Source organism: Chrysemys picta, chromosome 1 (genome assembly GCF_011386835.1).
Source record: "Chrysemys picta bellii isolate R12L10 chromosome 1, ASM1138683v2, whole genome shotgun sequence".
Lineage (NCBI taxonomy): Eukaryota > Metazoa > Chordata > Testudines > Emydidae > Chrysemys > Chrysemys picta.
Window position 1 is genome coordinate 45,606,885 of NC_088791.1, and position 27,220 is coordinate 45,634,104.

The 27,220-nt window shown below is 41.4% G+C and overlaps 2 protein-coding genes across 3 annotated transcripts in view; both read right to left on the reverse strand.

Annotated features, from left to right (window-relative positions):
* KCND2 (potassium voltage-gated channel subfamily D member 2) overlaps positions 1–24,052 on the reverse strand; it is a 432,385-nt gene extending 408,333 nt beyond the window's left edge. For both annotated transcript variants that reach the window (XM_024109035.3, XM_005305656.5), the window contains exons 1-2: positions 23,083–24,052; positions 20,359–21,536 (exon numbers count right to left, since the gene is read on the reverse strand). In XM_024109035.3, coding sequence (XP_023964803.1) covers positions 20,359–21,473 — 1,115 coding nt within the window. In that variant the 5' untranslated portion in view covers positions 21,474–21,536; positions 23,083–24,052. The remainder of the gene's footprint in view (positions 1–20,358; positions 21,537–23,082) is intronic.
* LOC135974716 (uncharacterized) overlaps positions 1–27,220 on the reverse strand; it is a 618,001-nt gene that overhangs the window by 69,848 nt on the left and 520,933 nt on the right. The gene's annotated exons all lie outside the window — the stretch shown is intronic.

The following is a 27,220-nucleotide window of genomic DNA, read 5'->3' on the forward strand; positions in this document are numbered from 1 at the left end:
ACTCCTCAGTGTTTTTAAATAAATCTGTAGATTTGCAAATGTCCTGTGTTCATTTGAGGGTAAATCCCTAATACTTTCCTAGAATCTATCCCATACCATATTTTTTCTTTCTGAAATCTGTGATGCAGGAAAAATGATGAAAGAAATTTTATTTGTCTGTGTATGGGGGGGGGGGGTTCTGTGTGTGTGCGTTTTTCTTTGGCATGAAAGAAGGGAAGTAAGATGTATAGAATAACTCTTTCATGGAAACGACAATATGAATCTTCTGTTGGCAGATTTCCCATCTGTGAAACCATTATTAAGAAAATAATCGCCACAAATAAAAAAAAAATTAGTCAATGGAAAATGCCAGGATGAATATGACCACAGTTCAGGTAGCTGCTTTGTGTTGGTTTGTAACACTCATTTAGGCATATATTATATGGTTAGTTTCTAATAATCAAGTCTTTTACTCTCACAAACTAATTGTTAATATGCAGAGCCTGGTCACTGATGTAATTTATCTGCATTTATAATGCTGCAAAATGTCATGATTTGTAAATAAAAACTACAGCCTGTCAGCTCTTCTTCCGTGATTTCCAGAGCACTGGAGATTTTTCATTCTCTCAGATCAAAAATTCTGTAGACATACCAATATGGGGGGGAGGGATAGCTCAGTGGTTTGAGCATTGGCCTGCTAAACCCAGGGTCGTGAGTTCAGCCCTTGAGGGGGCCACTTGGGGATCTGGGGCAAAATCAGTACTTGGTCCTCCTAGTGAAGGCAGGGGGCTGGACTCAATGACTTTCAAGGTCCCTTCCAGTTCTAGGAGATGGGATATCTCTATTAATTTATTATTTTAATATATGAATTTGTCACAAAACAGATTCTTAAAATAGTGGCCATTCTTAATGGGGAGTGGGATAAAAAAATAGGATCCTTTTCACAACCACAGTGATCTTAATCATAGAATCATAGGACTGGAAGAGACTTTGAGAGGTCATCTAGTCCAGTCCCCTGCACTCATGCAGGACTAATATTACCTAGACAAGTGTTTGTCTAACCTGCTCTTAAAAATCTCCAATGATGGAGATTCCACAACCTCCCTAGGCAATTTATTCCAGTGCTTAACCACCCTGACAGGAAGTTTTTCCTAATGTCCAACCTAAACCTCCCTTGCTGCAATTTAAACCCATTGCTTCTTGCCCTATCCTCAGAGATTTAAAAAAAAACACATTTTTTTTCTCCCTTCTTCTTGTAACAACCTTTTCCGCACTTGAAAACTGTTATTATGTTCCCCCTAGTCTTCTCTTTTTCAGACTAAACAAACCCAATGTTTTCAATCTTCCCTCATAGGTCATGTTTTCTAGACCTTCAATCATGTTTGTCGATCTTCTCTGGATTCTCTCCAATTTGCCTACATCTTTCCTGAAATGTGGCGCTCAGAACTGGACACAAAACTCCAGCTGAGGCCTAATCAGCACTGAGTAGAGTGGAAGAATTACTTCTCGTGTCTTGCTTAAAACACACCTGCTAATACATCCCAGAATGATGTTTGCTTTTTTTGCAACAGCGTTACACTGTTGACACATATTTAGCTTGCGGTCCACTATGACCCCCCAGATCCCTTTCCACAGTACTTCTTCCTAGGCAGTCATTTCCCATTTTGCAGAAACAAAAGAAAGCTTATCAGTTCATACAATTCTAAGTGCCTTTGATATGTACAGATCTTAGAATTCTATATTTTCTGCTCATCGATTACTTGATTGACCCTGATGGTGAACCAAACGTTTGGTCCTATGTGTCTGTTTATATAACCTATAGGCCTATCTACACATAAAAGTATAGTATACCGGTATACTTAAAGTAGTACAACTCCTTAGTGTGGATGCAGTTATATCTGTATAAAGATGCTTTATAGCTAATCCCATATGGGAAGGAAAATAAGATATACCAGTATAAGGCACCTTTATATTGATATAACTACTTTCATACTGGTATTGTACTAGTATAACTATCTTGTTTTAAAAATAATCACACCCCTAACCAGCACTAGTTAAAAAAAAGTGTGTATAGACCAGGCTTATAGCTGTGATGTTGTCTGATTGTATTATCATGTGATGTCCTTTCAAGGACCCCTGAAAGTTCAGGTGAGTTAACTAGACGGCTCTAAGCTTAGGAAAGAATTTATTTTTGATGTTTTTCTCTTCCTCCACCCATCATTTTTGTGCAGTCATGAAGTTTGAGTGCTTCCCATCTGGTGTCCCTTATTACCAATTTTTGTGAGGCACCCTGAAAGAGTCCCATATATGACTAAATTACCTAAGTTACCAAAAGAGAGATTGTGTTACTTGCTGGCCACGATGAACCACCTCCTCTTGGTAATTTGCAGAGACAGTCTGTTATATTGTGAATTGGAATCTTTTTGTGAATTGTGAATTTTTTACCACTGATGATAAACTGTGCTTCAGCAGAGATAACAGAGCTCTGTTGGTTGCCTTCCATACTAAATCTGTGAATGATGCTGTCACCTAAACTGACAGAGATCGATATTATCAATAGAGATCTCAGCTGTGCTACCACTACTTTGAAGAGTTTGGTTAAAACTCTTGGGCTTCTGACAACCCAAATAGTCAAAGCTGTACTAGTCATCATCCTGGCAGCCATGTTCATATAGGGGCCTGATTCAAAGCCCAGTGGAGTCCAAGGAAAGACTCTGGCTGACTCCAAAGGGCTTTGGATCAGGACTTGATTCTGCAAGGTGTTGAGCTCTCCCAGGAGATACTGAATGCCTTCAACTCCCACTGAAAGCCTAATGAGTTGTGGATGCTCAGAACCTCACAGGTTTTCTCACCACTTTGCAGAGTAGGGCCCACAAGCATATGAGTATGGTCAGACAGATATTTGCAAAACTTATGGACATTAAAGTTGTGATTAAAAGCCACGTTTTTACCAAGCTTTTCCTGATGCACGTCTCAGATTTCTGAAAATCTAGCATCATTCTTAGTCCCTTTGATTCTTTGATGCAATAGAAAATAGAAACCCTTTTCACTATCGTTATCAGTTCTTCATATGAACATTTTTGTTCACAGACTTACAAAACACTTTTGCTTTAAATAGTCTGTTTGACCAGGGAGGAGTATAAAAATATTGCTCAGGCATGCAGGAGTGAAATCGGGAAGGCCAAATCACACTTGGAGTGGCAGCTAGCAAGAGATGTTAAGAGTAGGAGAAGGGTTTCTTCAGATATGTTAGCAACAAGAAGAAAGTCAAGGAAAGTGTGGGCCCCTTACTGAATGAGGGAGGCAACTTAATGACCGAGGATGTGGAAAAAAGCTAATGTACTCAATGATTTTTTTGCCTCTGTCTTCACAAACAAGGTCAGCACCCAGACTGCTGCACTGGGCAGCACAGTATGGGGAGAAGGTGACCAGCCCTCTGTTGAGAAAGAAGTGGTTTGGGACTATTTAGAAAAACTGGACGAGCACAAGTCCATGGGGCCAGATGCGCTGCATCCGAGGGTGCTAAAGGAGTTGGCGAATGTGATTGCAGAGCCATTGGCCATTATCTTTGAAAACTCATGGCGATCGGGGGAGGTCCCAGATGACTGGAAAAAGGCTAATGTAGTGCCCATCTTTAAAAAAGGGAAGGAGGAGGATCCAGGGAACTACAGGCCAGTCAGCCTCACCTCAGTCCCTGGAAAAATCATGAAGCAGGTCCTCAAGGAATCAATTATGAAACACTTAGAGGAGAGGAAAGTGATCAGGAACAGTTAGCATGGATTCACCAAGGGGAAGTCATGCCTGACTAACCTAATTGCCTTCTGTGACGAGATAACTGGCTCTGTGGATGAGGGGAAATCAGTAGATGTGTTATTCCTTGTCTTTAGCAAAGCTTTTGATACGGTCTCCCACAGTATTCTTGCCGCCAAGTTAAGAAGTATGGGCTGGATGAATGGACTGTAAGGTGGATAGAAAGCTAGCTAGATCGTCGGGCTCAACGGGTAGTGATCAATGGCTCCATGTCTAGTTGGCAGCCGGTTTCAAGCAGAGTGCCCCAAGGGTCGGTCCTGGGGCCGGTTTTGTTTAATATCTTTATTAATAATCTGGAGGATGGTGTGGACTGCACTCTCAGCAAGTTTGCAGATGACACTAAACTGGGAGGCGTGGTAGATACACTGGAGGGTAGGGATCGGATATAGAGGGACCTAGACAAATTAGAGGATTGGGCCAAAAAAAACCTGATGAGGTTCAACAAGGACAAGTGCAGAGTCCTGCACTTAGGATGGAAGAATCCTATGCACTGCTACAGACTAGGGACTGAATGGCTAGGTAGCAGTTCTGCAGAAAAGGACCTAGGGGTTACAGTGGACGAGAAGCTGGATATGAGTCAACAGTGTGCTCTTGTTGCCAAGAAGGCTAACAGCATTTTGGGCTGTATAAGTAGGGGCATTGCCAGCAGATCGAGGAACGTGATCGTTCCCCTTTATTCGACATTGGTGAGGCCTCATCTGGAATACTGTGTCCAGTTTTGGGCCCCACACTACAAGAAGGATGTGGAAAAATTGGAAAGAGTCCAGCGGAGGGCAACAAAAATGATTAGGGGTCTGGAGCACATGACTTATGAGGAGAGGCTGAGGGAACTGGGATTGTTTAGTCTCCAGAAGAGAAGAATGAGGGGGGATTTGATAGCTGCTTTCAACTACCTGAAGGGGGGTTCCAAAGACGATGGAGCTCGGCTGCTCTCAGTGGTGGTAGATGACAGAACAAGGAGCAATGGTCTCAAGTTGCAGTGGGGGATGTCTAGGTTGGATATTAGAAACACTATTTCACTAGGAGGGTGGAGAAGCACTGGAATGCGTTACCTAGGGAGGTGGTGGAATCTCCTTTCTTGGAGGTTTTTAAGGCCCGGCTTGACAAAGCCCTGACTGGGATGATTTAGTTGGGAATTGGTCTTGCTTTGAGCAGGGGGTTGGACTAGATGACCTCCTGAGGTCCCTTCCAACCCTGATATTCTATGATTCTATGATTTGTTTCCTCAATCTGAATTTAAGCCAAACCCCACTGGTGTCAGTGAGACTCTATTGACTAGAGCTAGGCAGGAAGTGGTTTTCCCATCATGTGAGAATTGTCAACATTTCAAAATGTGTTCTTGTCCCAAACTGTAACAAAAGTCAAAATTTCAAAAATTTTCACAAACCAAAATTCCCCCCCAAAAAGTTTGAATTTGCTCAATTAAAATGTTTCGGTTTGATTTCAAACATTTTTTATTTTCTTTTTATTTATTACATTTTATGACTATAAATTAAATTTCTAAACAAAGTCATTTCAACCATAAAAATGAACATTTGCATTTTGAAAATGTTGAAACAGGACAATTTCAACTCTTTTTAAACTTTTCAAAATAAGAAGTTTGTTGAAACAGACCCTTTCTCCTGAACAATTATGGTTTCAATGAACTGGCATTTTCCAATGAAAAAACATTTTGTCTAAAAATTCCTGACCAGATCTACTATTAACGTGCATGTCAATGGATAAAGCTTTTGACAGTTTTTGATGAGAAATATTCATAGGTGATATCAAGAGTTGCTTGAACAAAATCCTAGTTGCTAAATTGAAAATGTAGTTCCTAGGCTGGCAGGAAATCTAGAAAGCAGAACTTTTTTTTTTTTTAATTTTAAAAGCTCTTGGCACTTTTTTATATTTTATAGCTTTGATCAAATTATGTAAACAGAATTAGTAAATAAACTATCAGTTTTTAACACCATAGTAAACAAAATATGAGAAAAAGATGTATTTCTCTTCCACATCAGATCATCAATCTGTCACTAGCAGGTTGCTTGCTTGTAAAACAAGCAGTTCAGATTTACAGCACTGTTTTTCTTTCTCTGTTTCTTTATTTCTAACAGAGTGGTTAGCTAAAATATTTTTTCTCTAGCGACACTACATGGTTCCACTTCCGTCCCCCCCCCTTGTCTCTGTAGATATCAGAAAAGTTCTAAAAAAATCCATCCAAATTCAGAAAGTGTCTGAACAATCCTTCTATTCATGTAAAAGTTTGTCAAGATTCAAGGACCTAAGAACTGAAAGAGAAGCAGTAGTACTACATGCTGATATTCCTACTATCTCTTTTCGAATAGGGTCAACATTAATGCAGGTTTCCCAGAACAGCAGAACTTCAGAGTTATGAAAAACTCGGGAATGGAGGTTGTTTTTCACTCTGATATGTTCGTAACTCTGAACAAAACACTATGGTTGTTCTTTCAAAAGTTTACAACTGAACATTGATTTAATACAGCTTTGAAACTTTATGATGAAGAAGAAAAATGCTGCTTTCCCTTTATTTTTTAGTAGTTTATGTTTAACACAGTACTGTATTTGCTTTTTTGTGTGTGTGTCTTTGCTGCTGCCTTATTGTGTACTTTTGGTTCCAAATGAGGTGTGTGGTTGACTGGTCAGTTCGTAACTCTGAGGTTCTACTGAGTTTTCCCAGAAGTCACGAAGTACACATTGTCCAGAGACACATTGTACACACACTCACCAGAGAAGCAGATATTTCACATTTTTCTCTCCTAGTCTCTAACCAAAGGTAAAGCTGCAGTTTAGTACCTTATATTTGGAACTCGCTCTGAAAATTTATGACAACTCTGTCATTGAGAGAAACTTATACAGGACACACTCTTTTAACAAATAGCCAAAAAAAAATAAAATAAAAACCCACTAGAGAGAATAAGGTAAACTAACAAAAGCTTAAGGAAGTATTCTTCCAATTCTTTTAATTCAGAGATGGGAAAAATAAAATTCCAATTAATACACAAAATTCAACTGGTGAAGTCTGACAAAAGGAAAGACAGGCTCTTTGAGAGAAACATGTAATTTCAGGGGACCTATCAATAATAGAAACATGGTAAAAATATGCCAGCTGGCAAAGTTTTGATTTTCCAGAGAAGCAAAACATGGAGAGGAAGTTTCAATTTTTTCAAGTAATAATAAACAGGCCACCATCAATAACAAGATTCAGACCAAATTACAGAAGTTCATCTACTGGGGAGGCTCACATACTTTGTAGAGAAGCAGGCAAAGTCAGAAGACAAATGAGTAAAACTTCATGTACTCTGCTGTAAACTTATCTTCAATTCTTTGGCAAGGGACTCAGGATTCTGCAGTTCTCCAGTGCTGCAGACTGCAATTTTTGCAGCAATTTATGTAAAGTTAAAATTGTAAGTTTCTACTGAATTAAAATCAGTACAGTGTTTGGTGTAATCTAATTTAGTATTAAATTTAATTTATTTTACTCTGTCTCTAAATTTCCAGTCTGTTGCACAATTTTGTATTGACAAGGCACAACTGCATGGTAGAAGCTGTAGATTTTGACATCACGGTTAAAGGAGATTCAGAACTAGGGGCACTAAAGGTGTGGGAGGTAAGTTTAGATTGTCAGATAAGCACATTAGTTTGGTGATTCTTCTCAAATGGTCAGTAGTTAAATAGCTACAATGTTGACATTTAAATCTCCATCAGCAGGCTTCCCATTAAGATGAAATGGGAACAGTTCACATCCCTTTTAGAGCTGTTGTTTTAGGCCCACGGGCCGCTGCGGCCCACCAAGCTCCCAGCACCCACCCCGGAGTTATTTCCTGCAGCCACCAAGCTCCCCTCCCCGGCCGCCCCTGCTCCCCCCCCCAGCGCACCGCGTCCCTGCTCCTCTGCCTACCTCCCGGCGCTTCCCGCCACCAAACAGCTGTTTGGTGGTGCTTAGCACTTTCCAGGAGTGGGGGAAGGAGTGGGGAGCCATGTGCTCAGGGGAGGAGGTGGAGAAGAGGCGGGGCAGGGGCAGGGATTGGGGAAGGGGTTGGAATAGGGACAGGGAGGGGGCGGAGTTGGGGTGGGGACTTTGGGGAAGGGGTTGGAATGGGGGCAGGGAAGGGGTGGGAAGAGGTGGGGCAGGGGCGGGGCCTAATCAAAGGGGTGGAGTGGGGGCGAGTCCGGGGGCAACGCGGGGGGGCTTTTGTACCTTTATATGAGTGGTGCAGCCCTCAGACCAATGTACTAGTCCTCATGTGGCCCTCGTGGTGATTTGAGGTTGAGATCCCTGTTTTCGGCTATCCATTTGCTGACTCAGAAATAGAGCTGCTTGGGATTTTGAACCCTCCTTTCCTCCCCCCAAAAACAAAAAACTTTTGACACATTTTCTTTATAATTTTGTTCAAAAGGTTTTTGGTTTTATTTGAAAAACCATAAACCTGAAAACTGATTTTAACTGGGTATTTTGTTTGCATTCACAGGGAAAGGCCTAAACAGCAGGCAAACATAGGAAGTGGACCTGATGCAAAAATGAATCAAGAATGGTTAAATTTGAAGTGGATAGCTACTTCATTTTTTATGGTCCCAAGGCAGAAGTCCTAGGCAGAGGGCAGGCATGGGCTCCCCTATGGCCCTAAGATACTACCTAAAGACTGTGGGGTTGTATCTTTCCAACCAAGGGGAAGGGCTATGGCACAGGGAGGGCAAAGGGCTTATTTGGAAGCCGTTTTATTGTGTCTGGACTTCGGTTTACCCTGGAAGTAGAGGACCTTTTCAATGTGGCCACTGAGCAGGAAACCACTTCTAATCACAAGGAGGTAATCCAGTTGCCTCTTCTCTCTTCATATAAAAGCCCTTCAAATTCACTTATTTATGTGCCCTATCCAGTACTCCATATTATGCTGTACTCTTCTGCTAATTAACTATACTTTTCTTCAAATGTAATAGCCAAAACTGGAGTATTGTACTCCAAAATTAGTGTAGGAAATGCTTTATTGAAAGCACCATCCCTAGAGTTATGTCTCTTTTGAAATAAGCCAACATCTTATTGGCCTTTTTACTGCTTCCCCTAGCAACTCAAATCAAGGGCCTTTTCTGCCTTTACTTCATTTTCATGTGTCAGGTAATGAAAATCTAGTTCTTCTAACCACTAAGGCAATTTTTAAATGTGTTTATTCTTAACTTTCTGCCTGTATATTATTTGTATTTTTGTGAGGTTTTATGCTCAAAGGTAAAAAAGAACAATGCTATTGATTATAGGTTAACTAAATTCTCCATTGCAGTTGTTTTAAAACACAAAAATTAACTTAGTTCATTACACTATATCTAATAAATATTATAATGCAACTTGGTTGTTTTTATTTTCTGAGTTATTTAAACACCCCTAACTTGTCTATCTTCCATCTGGTATATGTAGCTTCTGCTTGCCTATTCCACTCTGTCCTTACGTCTTATTATCTTTGGCCTGGTCTACACTGCGGGGAGGGGGATCGATCTAAGTTACGCAACTACGTGAATAACGTAGCTGAAGTCGACATACTTAGATCTACTTACCGCAGTGTCTTCACTGTGGTAAGTCGACGGCTGACGTTCTCCCATCAACACCTGCGCCTCTCGCCCTGGTGGAGTACCAGAGTCGACGTGAGAGCACTCGGTGGTCTATTTATTGCGTCTAAACTAGAGACGAGAAATCGACCCCTGCTGGATTGATCGCTGCCTGTCGATCCAGCAGGTAATGTAGACAAGCCCTTTGTCTCAACTTGATTTGATTTATTGATTGAAATGAGTCAAACACACTCTAAAACGCTTATAAAACTAAAATCCCCTAATTCAATCCAGAATAATTTAAATGAACAAAGAAGCTTCTCCTAAAAAATATAGGGATTTCTTAATTTTGATGTACCTTCAATACAAAGAGACTCATTTTCAAACCTCTTATTTTTAACTTCAACGAAAGATGAAACTTCATAAAACAAACTTTTCTTCTCAGTTTGATCAGGGGAAGACATCTTCAACCCCTCTACCCACTGTGGGAAGCAGGAGAGTTTAGAAACCAGCATGTTGTCACTGTAATCCACCATGTAATCCATCCATCCACTTTATTCCTAAATAGCCCAGTACAGTGCAGTAGTTGCTGACCACAACTGATAAGGAAGTTCAAGAAATTGATAACCGGCTACAAGTGATACAGATGCAGGTTACAGAAATGGAAAGTAAAGTTTCAAACATGAAAATATGTTTCCCCCTTTTAGGGAAAAAAACAGATTGATAAAAATAAAACTGTAAATAAATTAAGTGCCCTTGCTACATCCCACGGTCTTGTATAGAAAACCCTTTTGGTATGACTTATTGAAGGAAGCTAACGATAGAGATTCAGAAGAAATTAGCAGGGGTAATTACTAGCTAATGTTTCAGGCTGGCACAATTAGGATGGGTTGAGACTCATCCCCTCACAAAGAATTCCTGGAAGACTAGGTTCACAAATGATAACTTGAACGATTCTTCCACATGGATTAGCCCACAATATTTTTCAAAACGAAAAAGTAACAAAAAGCCAACAATTGTGTAAGTGCTTATGCTGGACCTTTCATCAAAATTACTGTCTCTGAACCAAATTCTGATCTCACTGAAGTCAATCAGCGCTCCAGGCTATGACAATTTTCAAAACTGGACACTTGCATATGCTCCGTTTTAAAATATTGCAGTTAGTTACTGGAAAACATTTTCATTAGTTCAAGAATAACAAACAAGAAATTTGTAAAACTTGCATAACAAAATTAATATTTCTTACAATTATCTTCCTGCTGCATTATCAATTACATAAAATGACAGCAAAAATTGAAAACCAAAGAGAAGATTTTGCTTTTAGAAAATCTCTCTCCAAGTTATTTCCCCTCTTTTAACTGTTAAACTATCTACTTCCCTTTCCTAAAAAACACAAACAAAAAAAAATATCACACACACACATACACAATGTTCTGCTTTGCTAATGTTATAGGAACATAGGAACTGTTAATTTTTACAAACGCTGAGCACCCGTAAATCCCATTTATTTCGATATCAGCAGCTGGTGCTCAGCACCTCTGAAAATCAGGCCATTTATTTAGGTCTTTAAGTATGGATTTAGGTGCTTAACCTAAAATAACGGTAAGATTTTTAAAAGCATTTAGGCACCTAAAATGCAGCTAGCCGCCTAGGCACATAATTCCCTTTGATTTCAATGACAGTTAGGCACTTTTGAAAACCCATTAGGTGTCTCCCTGCATCTTTAGGCACCTGAATACCTTTAAAATCTGGCTCACAGCACTCTGATTCTGCAATCTGATCCATGCAGGAGGATCCCTGTGCTCATACATTGTCTCATTGACCCCAGTGGGAGTCCAATCAGGTGTAAGGGACTATTCGCATGTATCACTTTGAAGGATCTGGGCCTAAATTTGAAAATGTGGGCCTTATCATATATGATAAATTACATAAACATGAGATTATTCATACCAATATTTTTACAGCATCTTCCATCTTCACAATGGCCTGTATCCTGCCACCATTGAAGGAAATGAAAAATCTCCCATTTAATTCAGTGGTGCAGGATCAGGCTCAAATTAAGTGAATGCACAAAGCACTCTGGAAATGCTCAGACCTCAGGGATGGAGGGTTGTAGCCAGCCAGTGCACAGTATGCTACACAGCAATGTGGGAAAGGAAATATTGTTTTACCAAGGACCTCAGAGCAAACCACGTCACTGCTCTTATGAAAAGCGCCACTGGATCTTTAATAGTCACACAGACAGAACTTGGCTTTTACGATCTTATACAACCACAGTAATATGTTATGATTATTTAATCAGCTTTTAGAAATAGTAAGTGTTAACATTGCTGATATTTGAGTATGGTTTGTAGGGTGCAGATGAACTTTCAGACCTGGATATTTAGACCACTAAGGTATCCGTATCCCTTCCAGAGATGTGGGGATCTCTGCTATAAGATGCTTCTTATCTCTTGAAATGCCATTGTGCTGGTGTGAAGAAACTAATTTAGTTTCCCTTTAGCAAGTTTGAAATTTGAGGGATCTGGATCATCTCTGTCTCAAGACACTGTTTTTAGTTAGTATTAATTTGTATTATTTATTAATTACCAATTATTAATTTATTATTATTATTTTTAAATTGAACTAAAATCTTTCAGGGAATGTTCCAAAAGCCACATAATTTTATATGTGCTAATGTTTTTATTTTGATCCTAGGTCAGTAGGTATATATGTAAAAATACTTGTATCCAGCGATCTCTCTCATGATCTCACATCTGTTGCACTTCAGTTGTTCTACCTAAAAGGTAGAATACATTTGTCACCTTAACTGACCCTTATTTAAGCCAGTCTGGAAAAAAATAATATAACTTCTTGGTGCACTGTGGTAAAAATGCTCCTTTTTTTGGTCAAAATGCTCCTTTTTTCATAAGAAGTGAAGGAAAACTATTTTGTAGACTAGGTCTTAAATAAAAATCAGTGTTCTCATTCACCGCCTGATGAATGATAGGTACAGAAATATACAGGATCTTTTCTAGCACTGTGTCAACTTGGCTGTCAGATAGCTGATGAAACCTGAAGCTGCACCTGAATTTAAACTATGTCTTTGGGTTTGTATTTTATATGCCTTCTTTTAATCAGTCAGTTTATGACTTATAGAATCCAATTCTCTTCTCACTTTTGTTGGTGTAAACGTGGAGTAACGGGATTATACTGGGGTAAAATTTCAATAAGATGAGAAACAGGCCCATAGACTTACATTGTTTCAAATGTTTATTCTGCAAAATAAATAAAGTAAATTGAGGGTCTTTTCTTGTGTTTATGAAATGTTTTGTATAACAACAACAACATTTCAGATGAATATTCAGCTCTTTTACAAGTTTCTGTACTCAGTACTACAATTTCATTTCCCAAGTACCTTCATATGTAACAGCACTATCTCTACTACTATATTTATAGATTTTTCCCCCAGCATTTCCACTGTAAACATGTCTTGTTGGGCAGGGGTGCAGAAGTGCACAATGGTTTGAGTTAACTGTTGTGTCACCATTCAATTTAAACTTCCTGGATTTTTATCACTTAAGTCAAACCATTCATGTATTTCAGATTCGCATTACTAGCCCAGAACCGTTCATATGATGGGCTATGATCAATAAATCAGATGTCAGTGGTGATTATTCTGCATGTCAGTTTATACACTTACAGGGTACTGGCATATATTTTGTTATTGCCACCTCCTCAGCACCAACCCAAGTGTTGTTATTCTTGACTCACAGTAACTAGAAGAAACCAAATTCCATCTGTTTCCACCAAAAGAAGTAAATAAATGAGATTCTCAACAGAAAACTCATCTTCCTGACACCACATCCATGCTTGTATCTGTGGTAAGGAAATTCATGCTCAAGGGAAATTGCATGAAGTAAACAATCTTCCTTCCCTCTAAGAAATCTGCTTGATCTTTTAGTCATGCAAGTTGACCTATTTGAAGAGAACTAAAGCAGATATAATGACTCCTGTTTCCTAACTAGCCACCCAATAGCACAATGCAATTTTAAGCATCTTTTTATTAGTGAATAAACAAAAATTGTTTTCATTGCCACCAAACTGACCCTTATTTTCAAATACTTCCTATTTTATCTGGAGCCCATTTTGAATATCGAGTAACATACTTTGAAGGTGGTTATATTACACTTTGTCCCTCCCATTTTACAGTAGTCTAGCTATTCAGACCCCACTGTGAAGAAAAAATAGATCAAAATATCTAATGTATTTGCAGAGTCTAACACTATCACAAGATTGTACTCAAAAATAGAAAAATTCAATTTAAAACAGACTTGAAAAAATATCAAGCATACAAATACTAACAGGACCAACCAGTTAAGTAAAAATACAGAAATAAGGATTCAATTCTGCAAATCTTTTCTCACATGAATAGCCCTCACTCCCATGAGTAGTCCCATAGGTTTTAATGAAACTACTCATGATATAGGGGTTTGCAGGATTGTGTTCTCTTTTTGTATTTTTACTTAATTATTGGTTCTTTATTTTTGATATTTGGGTGTTTCGGAGCAGACAAAGATCAGAGACACAGGAGACACTGATGGCTTGGAGGTCACACGAACACAAGATAGTGTGTAGATCAGGTATGAATTGTGCATTGCTGAAGGAGATTATGTGAGGATTGTAAAGAGGCAATTCGTCAAGAAAAGGTCAGAGAGTGAACCATTATGAGTAAAGATTAGGTCAGGAGATTGACAATGGTGATGAATGGAGGATTTGATCCAGTTCTGGCAGCTGAATGAGGAAGATAGGGAGAGGACACAAATGAAAGCAAAAGTCAGAGGGGTCTTTCATGTGGAAGTTAAATTTGCCCAGGTTGTGGGTAAGGGAGCTGGAATAGAGGAACACAGAAAGCCAATAGTCAAAATCAGAGCTTGGAGGACTATAGACAACAGTGTTGTGAGGAGAAGAGAAGAACTAAAGGAAGTGTACTTCAAGGATCTGAAAGGAATGGAAGGTAAATGATGAAGGTAGGGAATGGAAGTAGCAGGTGCAGGGTAGCATTAGATCCATCATCCTATTCCCTGATCTATTATTTGTAGGTTTCTCATGCTGCATAATCATATCATCTAGTAGACTGTAAACTCTTCAGGGCAGGGAATCTGTTGTAAGATGCTCAGCACATGAATAAATAAATAAATAATAATAATTAATGGAACTGTTTGTTACTTTCTTTTGTAAATACATCTAGTTTACATTATGAAAGCAAAAAATCAATTTTCTTATTTTTAAATAGCCCTCCACAAAGTCTATAATTCACCTATCGATGTGTTATATGATCTGACAAAACTATATAATGTCATGCCCATAAATATGAAGGTACTATTTAATATACCTGTGTCATTGTTTTTGAACTAGTCACAAAAGATCAATACATTCTTTATTTTTAAGCACAATATATAACAGCATATATAAGTTTGTACAAATGTTGCTGTATGATCTACAAACACACACTCCCACTCCACCAAAACTTGGCCCAGGCTTCCCCAGCTCATTTGTTGGCTGTAGCAGTGTCAGGAAGAAAACCAGTAAATTAGGGGATTACAGCAGAAAGTAGCAGAATTCAGTCATTGTAGTTGTGGGTGTCTGATAAGCACCTGTGTAAGTCTCTCAGACACAGTTTCAATAGACCTCAGCTCCTGCTCTGCCTCCATTCCTACCCTGCAGCTGCTTGTCCTCTGTGCCTCATTTGTGCTGCTGGCCCCAAGCTTCTCTGGTCCTTATTGGAGGCTTGAACCCTCCTCCCCCGTCTCTACAACCTCCTTCTGCTTTTCCTGTGATTGTTACTCACCTCTGTCTCACTTGTAACCTTTTTCTATAATTAAAACTGATGCAGGTGAAACAAGCAAACCCCTAACAGAAGTGGGGGGGGAGGTGTGCAAATTGTGAGAACGGCCAAGGACCTTTATGGTTTATAGAGCCAGAGTAGTAGTATAGTTAAAAATCACTAAAATACTGACTTGAAATTTGAATGCACATTTCTCAGCTTCTACATGAGTGCATGTTCTACTCCTAGAACTACATTTCTCCTTTCTTTTTCTTTTTCTTTTTTTTTTTGGTATAACTACACCTCACGTACAACCCTTTCCACTGTGATATTTGGAGTTGAGGATAGTTAATAGTTGTGATGTACTTGGAGTCTAAAAACTGTAGCAATAGTTGAAGTCGCTGGCATTCTACAGTGAAAAATGTAATCTGTGTTTTTAAAAGATGGTTTAATTGCTTACCAATTATGCAGAACTGAGAAATATAGCTATGCTTCCAAGATAACTACCCAAATTGCTACTGCTGACACTCAATACCCTTGCTATCTCACAAATTGTAAGAACAATATCCAGTCTTCAAAACTCAAATAAAGTTGGTCTATTATTTAGCATTAGCTTTCCTAAAATTTTATAACATTTCAGATAACTTGTTGGACACAGTGATCTTCTAAAATATAAGTGAGTTAAGCTAGTTTTGTTCTTAGGTGAAGAACTTGGTTCATGTAAGTCCAGTTTCTGCAGTCCTTATTCAAACAAAACTTTAATTTAAATTAATGGGAGTGTAGCCCAAGTAAGGATGGCAGGATCTGATCCCTAATCCAAGTTACTAGAAATAATAATAATCAGCTTTCATTGATCTTTACCTTTTTTCCCTTGTAACTTTCCCCTCTTTTCCTGCACTTACTCTATCAAGCTGAGAAGAGTTCTGAGCCTTTTATGCTACTCAAGTTATACATCACTATTTAACATTTAATCACAATCTTTACGTGGCTAACAAGATATTATTAAAAGGACAACATTCTTCAGTTAACATGCTACTTAAAACTTCTCCAGAATTATGTATTATCGTAAATGTTAATGGCCAAATTCAGGATGGCTGTGCAGCTATCTCCCAAATGGCACGTAAGGGCTAGATTCACAAAGGAACATAGGTGTGGGGATGGTGAGTATCACCATGCCTAACCTTTATCACTGGAATTCGCAAAGCCCGAGTTCAGCACCTCCACTCCCTATACAACGAATAGGGAGAGACAGGCACCTCAGAATGGAATTCACATAAGCCATCATGCTAGGCGGCTCCTACCTAAACTAGCCAGCAGGAGGTGCTGAGGGGCGCATGCTAAGCCCTACCCCAGGGGTGGCCAACCTGTGGCCCCGGAGCCAGATGCAGCTCTTCAGAAATTAATATGTGGCTCCTTGATAGGCACTGACTCTGGGACTGGAGCGATAGGTGCCAACTTTCCAATGTGCGGGGGGGTGCTTAACCCCTAGCTCTGCCACAGGCCCTGCCCCCACTCCACCCCTTCCCGCCCCCTCCCCTGAGCCTGCCATGCCCTCGCTCCTCCCCGCCCGAGCCTCCTGCACACCACGAAACAGGTGATCAGGAGGTGCAGGGAGGGAGGAGGAGGTACTGATCAGTGGAGCTGCAGTGAGTGGGAGGCTCTGGGAGTGGCAGGGGGGAGTTAATGGGGGTCTGCTGACATATTACTGTGGCTCTTTGGCAATGTACATTGGTAAATTCTGGCTCCTTCTCAGGCTCAGGTTGGCCACCCCGCCCTACCCCTCTCTCAAAGATAGGCACCTAAGTCCAGGCTGCAGGGAGGCACCTCCCTCTGCTTGGGATTCTCAGCTGCCAACCCTCTCTTGGAGTTAGGTACCTATACCATTTTTGCAAGAAGCTGGCGGATGGAGGGTGGGGGAAGAGGGGAGGAAATAAATAATGAAAAAGTCATTAGACCAGAGAGAGAGAAAAAGCAAACATGAAAGTGGCTCTGTAGAACACTCACGTGGGAGACCCAGCCAGGATCCAGTCCCCTGCTCCAATGACTTTTTAAATGATTGATCCACAGTGGAACAGTTTCAATTGGAGAGACTAAGGGTGTATCTACATTGCAATTGAACACTTGCGGCTGGTCTGTGCCAGCTGACTCGGGCTGGGGAGACTGTTTAATTGCAGGGTCCTAGAGCCCAGGCTCCAGCCCAAGCCCAGAAGTCTACATTGCAATTAAACAGCCCCTCAGCCTGAGCCCAGCAAGCCAGAGTCAGCTGACATGGGCCAGCTGTGGATGTCTAATTGCAGTGTAGACAGACCCTTGGAGACCCCACATCAGATTATCCCATAGCCCACTGGCTAGGGCACTCATCTGAGAGGTAGCAGATCCCTGTTCAAAACTCTTTGCCCCCCTCAGGTAGAGGGGAGACTTAAACCAGAGGTCTCCTAGGTGGGTACCCTACCACTGGGCTAAAAGTTATGAGGGAGGTGATCCTCCTACTTCTCCTTTTTACTCTACCCCCCACCATTTTGTGTAAGCTTGCCTACTGGGGCCTGATCTAGTAGGTAAGGCCTGAGCATGCTTGCCAGATTGGGCCTCACAGGCAAGTTAGACAGAGGAATGCTTAACTTCCCCCTCGTACATTGCGCTGCGGCTTGAACATGCAGATACCTGGTATGTCACTGCAGTATGTATGCTCAGAGGCAGAAATATAGGTGCCTAAGGAACTTTTACTGCACAAACTTAGGCAAGTTTAGGTGCCTATGGGATTCAGCAATGGCTGAATGGGGGTTATGTAAATCTCCACGGGGACTGATTCTGTAATTTAGGTGTCTAAAGTGAATCTAGCCCCTATATGTACATGTATTTGGAACATGTATTCTGTCCAGCAGTGGTCCTATGCATCTTTTGCATGGCAGTAGCACAAATAGCATGCACGGGTCTTGTTGATGGGTCATGGAGTTTACACATGAGAATTTTGCCCCCTAATTTGTAGGCCCCTCACCAGAATGCCTCTTTACAGATTCTGTCACAGAACACCTGTTAAGTGGCCTCTTGAAACCAATGGGAGTTAAGTACCTAAATCCTTTTGAAAAATCCTACTATCCTGCATCCTCAGGCACCTATAAAAAAAAATTCCAGCCTAAGTGACTTAGGAACCTAAACCCCATTTTCAAAAATTGTTAAGACTCCAAAGTCCCACTGATTTCCAATAAGATTTAGGTTCCTAACTCACTTAGCTGCTTTTGAAAGCGTTACCCAGTCTAAAATACTTTTGTAATCTGGAATCATAACATAATACACTTTTTATTTATTTTTTCCTACCAGTGCCAAACAGGCTCCTATATCAGAAACATAGACAATTACAAGGTGGACATGAAGTATTAACAACAATGTACTGTTCAGTACCCTGAACAAGTACTGCCAACCAATACTGACTACCTTAATTGTCGAACAGATATCAGTTATTATCAAATACAGATCAGCTCCTGCATTTGTTATTTCATCTCCAGTGGTAAATGTTCTCAGTGATGTTAAAAAGCATCTGAAGAAGTGAGGTTCTTACCCACGAAAGCTTATGCTCCCAGTACTTCTGTTAGTCTCAAAGGTGCCACAGGACCCTCTGTTGCTTTTTACAGATTCAGACTAACACGGCTACCCCTCTGATCAGTGATGTTAATTGATCATGACTGATTTTGCTGAAATTATCACAGCTTAGATAATTAATAATGTAATAGTATTAAAAAGCTATAGTAATAAGATCATTTTACCCAATATAACAACAAATCCTTAATTTGTTACCAATGACAGCTTGTAACACATTTCTGGCATTACACACCAATACCAGAAGACATATGAAATATTTCCAGTGTACAGTATTTATCTTCATTTGTTATATTGTGCTAAAGATAAAAGCTCTGTATAAAAACTGATGGTAGAATACAGCCCTTTTATCTTTAAAGTTTTTTACATGGTTTTCCAATCTAGATTATGATAATAGATAATAAATAAACTAATTCATTATACGGGTTTACTTTCATTTTGGTAAAGTAAAAAAAAAAGATGCATGTTCCATAAACCCAGACAATTTAAACAAGATGTGATAAAATGTTTGATTAATGAAACGATGGTCTTAGTGACAGAGAAAAGTTTTGTCTCTTAATACGCACAGTCATAAAAGAACTAGAAATTTACAATGAATAAACTCCTATTCAGATTCAATATAATAGCTATTACAACATGCTATATATCACAGAACTAAGACTAGAATGACAAATTGCCTCCTCAAATTAACCAACCTTTCTAAATCTCTGTTAGCATCAAAGAGAAATGCATTTCCACAACCTTCTCTATAGAATAAACAGCTACAATGACATCAATATCATTTTTAAACAATGAAGTCTCCTAATTAACCACTAAAACTCATTGGATCTTAAATGTCAACTGTGATATATTTTAATTCCAAATTACTGGGAAGTTTAATTTGTAACTAGAACAACTTTTAACATATATACTGGAATTAAATTAGTCACATATGTTAGTTATAGTTTCTCAGTCAGCTTCACAGGCACTTTCATAAGTGTATGTAGGCTGACACATGTCATTCACTTTTGGCCAATTCCTAGTCCCACTGAAATCAAAGGGAATTTTGCCAGTGCCTTAATGGGATCAAGGTTTGGCCTTTGTGAAGTTTAAAGTTTTACTTATGCTTTTGTGAATTCAACTGACTTCACAGTATCCAAGTCCATTTCTATACATCACTTTGGTTCAAACAAAATGGCAGAGCTACACTGTTTTCTATATGGTAAGATTAAAACTTTATATCTGGGCTCTTTTGTTAATTGCCATTACATTAGCAAATATTGTAAAGGATTTTTCTAGGACTTATGTTACATCATTAAAGACCCACTGACACCTCATGGAGACTACAAAAAATACTCTCACTGTCCCAACTGCAAAAGCAAAGAGTAAAGAAACTACATATAATTTTGAAAACAAAAAAATTGATTTTATAATACATTATTCACATGTTTATCCTCTGGCAACACTTTTACACCTACCTATTCACATAGGTTTAAAATAGAATGTATAAAGCACCCACTTGTGTTTGTAAAGTTTTTGTAACAAATACTGATATTCCCACTTTTTCTAATGAAGTTTTTAATATCAAACATTGCTCTTTTGTGACAATAAAGTTGCTAAAATGTTGGCCATGGCCAAAGCAAATCTGCACTTACCCCAGCGTTGTCATAGTGACGATGGTGTACCAGAAGGCCGCAGGGATACTGGTGAACTTGCTGGATGACGAACCTTTCTCTGCATAGAACATGACCGTGGCAAAGATGATGATGGCCATGGTCAGTGAGAAGAGGAGAAAGCCCAACTCCGAGGCACAGCTTTTTAGCGTGTAACCCAGGATGCGCAGCCCCTGTGAGTGGCGGGAAAACTTAAAGATACGGAAGACACGGAAGACACGCAATGTCACAAAGGCCCCACTGACATCCTCATTATCTGTCATCACCAGACCAATGTAATAGGGCATGATGGCCACTACATCAATAACGCTCATGACACTGCGCACAAACTTGTAGCGGTTGGGGGCTGCCACCAGACGCAGCAGATACTCAACAGTGAAGATCATGACACAGGCAGTATCCAGGCAGAAGAAAGCCACAGCATAGCGCTCCCCACAGGGCAGGTCCTTGATTCGACCAGGGTTTACCCCACAGGGCACTGTCTCCACCACATTGGCAATGACAGAGATAGCAATGAAGAAGCCAGTAACATAGTAGAAGACCAGGGCCAGTGTACTTGTGTGTGGATTTTCGAAGGCCCGCCACATTCTCTCCCGAGTTGTCATGGAAGGCAGGGAACACTCAGCCGCATGATCCTGATCTGCATCATCCTGCAGGCGCTCAGCATTCTCACGCCGGCGATCCTTGTACTCCTCATAGCAGCAGTCGCCTATGATCTCAGGGATGATGCCAAAGAAGGCCAGCTCCTCGTCATAAGCTGATATACATTCTTGTCGAGGGTAGTGCAGCTTCCCTGTACGATAGAAGTTGAGGATGTGACGGAAGATGTCAGGATCCCGGTCAAAAAAATACTGCTGTGTCTCTGGGTGGTAAAAAAAGTCCCGCTCCGAGCTGCCCAGCAGTGTATCAGGGTAGCGCTCCAAGGTGTCCTGCCATGTCTGGAACTGGGTACCACTCACGTTCAGCACAATCAGAGAGTCCTGGCTTCGCTTTCTCTCCTGCCGGGGAGCAGCTGGCATGGGATTTGTGGCCACTGGCATCCATCCTATGGCTGCTGCCCGTGCAAATGGCAACCAAGCTGCTACTCCTGCTGCCATGGTCCAACCTGCTACAGCAGCTGCTGCTGAGGGATCACTTCAGAGCCAATCTAGGCTTGGCCACTAAAATATAAATTTAAAAAATGAATAAAAATGCTCACACAATATCAATGTACTGAACATTATTTATTTATTTATTTATTAGTACTGGTATCATTTAAAGACTTGTCTTGTCTCCTCCCTTTCCCTTTCCTGTGGCTTAAGATAATACATCAAATTATTGGGAAAGTCATCATGTACTGGTGTTCAAAAAAACCTCACCCTCCCTACCAGCTGGTTCCTGTGAAGAAAGGTCAGTCTGTTGCATACAGACACAGCCTACGAAGGATGTGCACCCAGCAGCCAGCTAAGGCCAGCCACCTGGAGCTAGGGGAAGATCTTTCTGCCCTAGCGATGTGCGCCCACCGGACTCTCCTCCCACCTGTTCCTGCCAGAAGAGACAAGCAACTGCCGCTGGCGGCGGGATGGACACTGGAGAGAGGCGCACCGGCAGCCGCGGATCAGTTCCAGCCGGGGGCTACCGCAGAATTTCTCCCCAGCCCCTCCCGCCCTGCACAACGCTAAGTGGCCGGGCTGGAAGGGGAGTGGGCAGGCGCAGGCGGCCGCCCCTTCCCTATTCAGAGCCCCAGCGCGACGTCGGGACTGATCCCCCCCGCCTGGTTGCCCCTGGGATTTCAGCCTCGGGAGAAGGGGCAGGGGGAGCCCGCGGCCGGGGGGAGGAGCTCAAGGCGACAGCCTTAAACTTCACGGCAAGTTTTCTTCCAAGAAAACATGCTGGAGCAGAGAGTGACGCGCGGGGGAACCCCCGACGGAGGGGGCAGCTGCCTGCTGGCGAGGGGGAAATCGGGACTGGGGTGCTGATGCGGGGATGGGGCGGGGTCCAGAGCCGGGAGGAGAGCAGCGCAGAGCCGGTGCGCGGGGGGCGGGTTGGGGGGGGGGGTCAGAAGGGCCCCCGGCGCAGGGGAATAGCCAGTGGGGCGCTGAAGCATCCAGGCGAAGGGGTTGTTGGGGAGAGGAGCCAGCTGGTGAATGGGGGGGCTGGGGCGGGAGAAGAGAAGTTTGGGGAAGCGGGGGCTGAAGCTGGAGTCGGGGAAGGAGAGACGTGTGGGAGCGTTACAGTGAGTGTGGGGCTGGGAGGGGAAACACGGGTTGTGGAGCCTGGAGTGAAGCGCGGGTTGGGTGGGGATAGAGAGTTAGGGGGTCTCCATAGTGCAGGGGGGTCAGGGAGGGGTGATGGTAAGAGGAGCTCACGCTGAGGCTAGGGAGGCAGGGGGACTCCATTGTGCAGGGGGGTCAGGGAGGGGGAAGAAGGGCCAGGCAGTGTCTGGGAGGGGTGGGGGATTGTGAGGCCTCATGCTGAGACTAGGGAGGGAGGAGGATTAGGGGGTCTCCATAGTGCAAGGGGGGCAGGGAAAGGGTCAGTGAGCCTCGTGTGGGATTAGGGGGAGGGGGGCTCGTGGTACGGATGGTGTCAGGGAGAGGTTTGGAGCGGGAGCCGAGGCTTAGGGAACCTCCCTGGTTGGGTGCAATTTGCCGGCTAGAGGCAGGGACCTCCCACCCCCGGCTCGGCTCTCCTTCCCCCGGCCCGGGTGCAGCCCGCGGTACGTACCTGGCAAAGTCTGGCCAGAGCGCTCACTTGCATGGAGACTGTCGGGAAAGGCGGAGAGATGGGAGCCACTGAGAAAGCCAGCCCCGAGCCAAGGGGCCAGAGCTACCGGGGCTTCCCCCTCCGCCGCCAAGCACCACCAGCAACAAGTTCCAGGGTGGGGGGAGGAAGCAGCGTAATCGCGCCTGGCAAGTTAATGCAGCGCGTCTTTCCCGAGGAGCAGAGCTTGCGGCGGGGTGGCCCCTGTCAGGAGGGAGTCGCGCCGCTGCCCATGCCGCCGGGCTGCTGAGGGGCTGCAGATGGCCGCGGACTGGATGGGGAAGACGCACTGGCGAGGCAGAGGGCACAGCAGGGTTTCTCTCTCCTGCCCCTCCAGTGGGTGGGCCATGCCTCGCCAAGCTGGGAGAGGAGCGACTGCTGCTGCGGCTGCAGGTTGTTATTTTCCAGGCGGCTGCTTCTCCTTTCCGCTCCTGCAAATGCCACCGAAGGAAGCAGCCCGACGAGGTGGCGTGAAGGAGGAGGACATCGATCCGAGAGAGGAACAAAGAGAATTACAAATCGTTACACGCCGGGTTGCGGTGCAGGCGAGGACATGGGGTGTGTGTTTGTGGCTCGTGTCCGCGCGGCTCAGTCCACCCCCTCATTGGCGGCGTAGTTAGTTGGCTGCTGCCTGGGGCGGAGGTCAAACTCTGGATACGGCATAGAAGAGACGATTAGGGTGATCTCTTTGAAGTGCTAGTTCCTTGCAACAAAGGGGGGAAATTAGTTGCTTAAGGGGAAAAAATCAAATTACAGACTGGAAGTGAAGTATTGCGAGACTTTTTAATAGCAGCTTCATTCCTCTTTGTAGTTCCCATCGCATCCCTTATCCAAATTGCTTTTCTAGCTTTCAAGAAAGGCGATCGGTGGGACGGGTGCTGAGAGCATTTTCATCCTTCTGTCCTTTCTGTTGCCTTTTAAAACAATCCACCCCTTTCTCATCACTAGGTGGCGTGTGGATGACGAGAAGTTAATTCCTCACCTTTCCTAAAACTGCCCTGCTGTAGGGACCGAGGGAGAGAAGCAATCTGCACCCAACTAATCGTTCTTATTAGAAGATCTAATTAGAACCAAAATTACCAATGGGGAAAGATATGTCCAGTAATTAGAAAAATCCATCGGGTTTTTATTTTGTAATCGCTACAGTAGTTTTTAAGAGTGTGGCTTTTTTAAAAACAGAGAATGTAAATTTAGGCAAATTGTGCATCTTTCAGTAAAAAGTACAGAAGTTAGTGATATGGTTTCCTAAATTTGAAATTCTGTTTTACTAGTATCTTGTAAGCAAAACGAATGCTTTGTATTTCAGAATTAAAATACTTAAAATAATCAGTCTTTTAAACTGAGTTTGCAAAAAGGTTGTTATTTCTCTTCTTCACTCATGTTTGATTTGGCTTAGTAATAACATGAAGATCTATAAATCTATCATATAGTAATTTGCCTCCTTCACATTTCAGTATCTGAAACAGTGCCTTTTTAGCTAATTCTTTCACTGTTGTTATATCTCTGGACACTGCCTTAGAAGTCTGGCTTATAAGAAGGAGAGACAAATCACCACATCTGGCAAATCATTAAAAAGTAGGAAGTATAGCAAAGTCTAAAACGGTGTATATACTGTACTTTTAAGTGGACTTGGATGTTTTTAAATAGTATGGTTAACTTTTAACATTTAAAACTGTATTGTTTTGGATTCCTATTGAGTACTCTAGCATGAAAAATCTACACGTTCCCCTGAGAGAGATTTGAAAAAAGTGAGTTTTCTACATAAATTAAGATCTAAGGATCATGAAGTGTATAACCCATCTAATTTCTAAATTAGGAGAACTTTGGATCAGGAGCATCAAATCAAGCTTGCTAAAATAATGTTAAAGGAAAAGGAGCCCTTCCATTATTTTATTAGAAGTGTTATGATTCATATCTAAACGCTCAGTATATTAATCCTACATTTTTCTGTTGTCAGCAACATGTATGCAGAAGTAACAGTGCTTTATTTATTTTTTTTAAGTTTGACTTTTACTGTTGGAGAAAGCTTTCAAAATCTTTACTATTTTGCCCTTTAGAAAGCCTGCATCATTGTGAGCTTTTTATAAGACAATGCTTTAACACTATGTTAATTATAAAAAAAGCAATAAGTTATTGATTATTCTTATAAAATGACTTGCTCTCCAATTTCCAACAGGTTGGTCAAGATATATGTAAGGGGCTTTAAATGTCAGTGATACCATTTCCCAATGCTAAATGAAAGGGCTTGCCTCTGATCTAGCGATGTCAAAAGGTAATATTATGACCACTAACAAAACATCTGATTGATGTTTTCATTAGTTCAGCAGCTTGTCCTATAATAGTGAGGTCTCCTTTTTTAACAGCCTATAACAGTGGACAGCCTTTGCCTATAAAATGGTTAGCCCTTTGTTGTAATCTTTCCTTGTATTTTTGTTTTGCAGTTGTTGTTGTTTTTTACAAAATTAAACTGTGCAATCATAACTCATACTCCCCTTCTCCCCACATACACATACACACGGATGAGGATAGGTTCCCTTAAATAACTCACTGAAATTTGACATTGCTTTAAAGATGCAACCACAAATATATTTAAAACCAGCTGAATTGGAAGACAGGGTAGGTCAGGATATTTGGATAATTACATCTTGAAACTTTCACTTTTAAGTCATAAATTTGAGGTCAAAAGTGATTGAAAGTAATGTCTTTCAGAGAACTCTGACTGTGTGAAATGTTTATGTTTCAGTCCAGTTCCTGTTAAATAGGTGTCCACATCACAGAAATGATGATACTGTTCAGAAATAGTACCCTCAGAAGATAAGCTAAGGATTTTACGGGTAAGCATATTCTACTGCCTTCTCATTCCAGCGTGAAATCCATTAAAAATATTACTGAGAGGCATTTCTAGAGAAACTTGAACATTACTTGTGTTCTAACTGTTCTGTGCATAGAGAATTTCAGTCTCCAGTATTCTTAATCCAGCACTTTCAGGAAGACTAATTTCATGTAAGTAAAAACTACCATAGAATCAATTTGTCTCCTGAAGTCATAATCCTCTGTCTGTGACATCACTGTCAGTTACTGGGAAATTGGCATGATGTGATAAAGAGGATTATGGCTTCAAATAAGAATTAAGCAGGAGGAGCACTAAAGAGACAAAAAATCCCCAATAATTGAAATGGTGGAAGTGAATGGTGTTAAAGAATATAACAATAAAATATAAAATAAATTGCTTCTGAATAGTTTTTCAAAATTTTCTTATGAGGTGCCAAGAGGTCTCCATGGATTAAGCAAATTAAAGCCTGTGATGCCAAAGAATTATTGCATTTACTTGTCGATTTTCTTTAATGCATTCTTGATATATTTCGAATTTTGACACCAAAAGCTTTCTTTGGTACACAAAATCATATGGTCTGTCTCTTAATAACTGATTTAGTATTAAGTTAATACTCGAGCCTTAACTCACAAAATTATGATAAAAAACAATGGAATTATTTAAAGCCACATTGTCAGCTTTCCTGGGACAAGGTTATGGGGCTAGCAGCACCACTACCTCCTTTCTGGTCTCTCTGGCACCCCTTGAGGTGTGACCTGTCTTGGGTTGGAGTCTTGTGATTCTTTTACTCTTAGGCCAGGACTTGGATACCAACAATTTATCACCCTACAGGGCACCTGCATTTCTTCCCTTCAGGATCTTGTGACTGACCAACAGCTTTCTTTAAAAAAAGTATTTTTATTTAGCATTTGCACAAAGCGTTACACAATAAAAGGATATATTTTTTTAAAAAGCCTACATGTTAAGAAGCCTCATCTAATGTGCCTCTTCATTTCAAACATTTCAGCATGGGTTTTCCTCTTAAATTACAGAAACAGAAGTGACCTGACTTACATTCTCCTAGAAAGCCCAGAGATTCTGTGACCCATCATGGTCACCATTCACAGTATGACCTACTGTTCTTCTCTCCACACCTCCGCTTGTCTCTGACAGTGAGAGTCTCTTCGTATGTGTGTATATATATCTCCTCAATATATGTTTCACTCTATATGCATCCGAAGAAGTGGGTTGTAGCCCACGAAAGCTTATGTTCTAATAAATTTGTTAGTC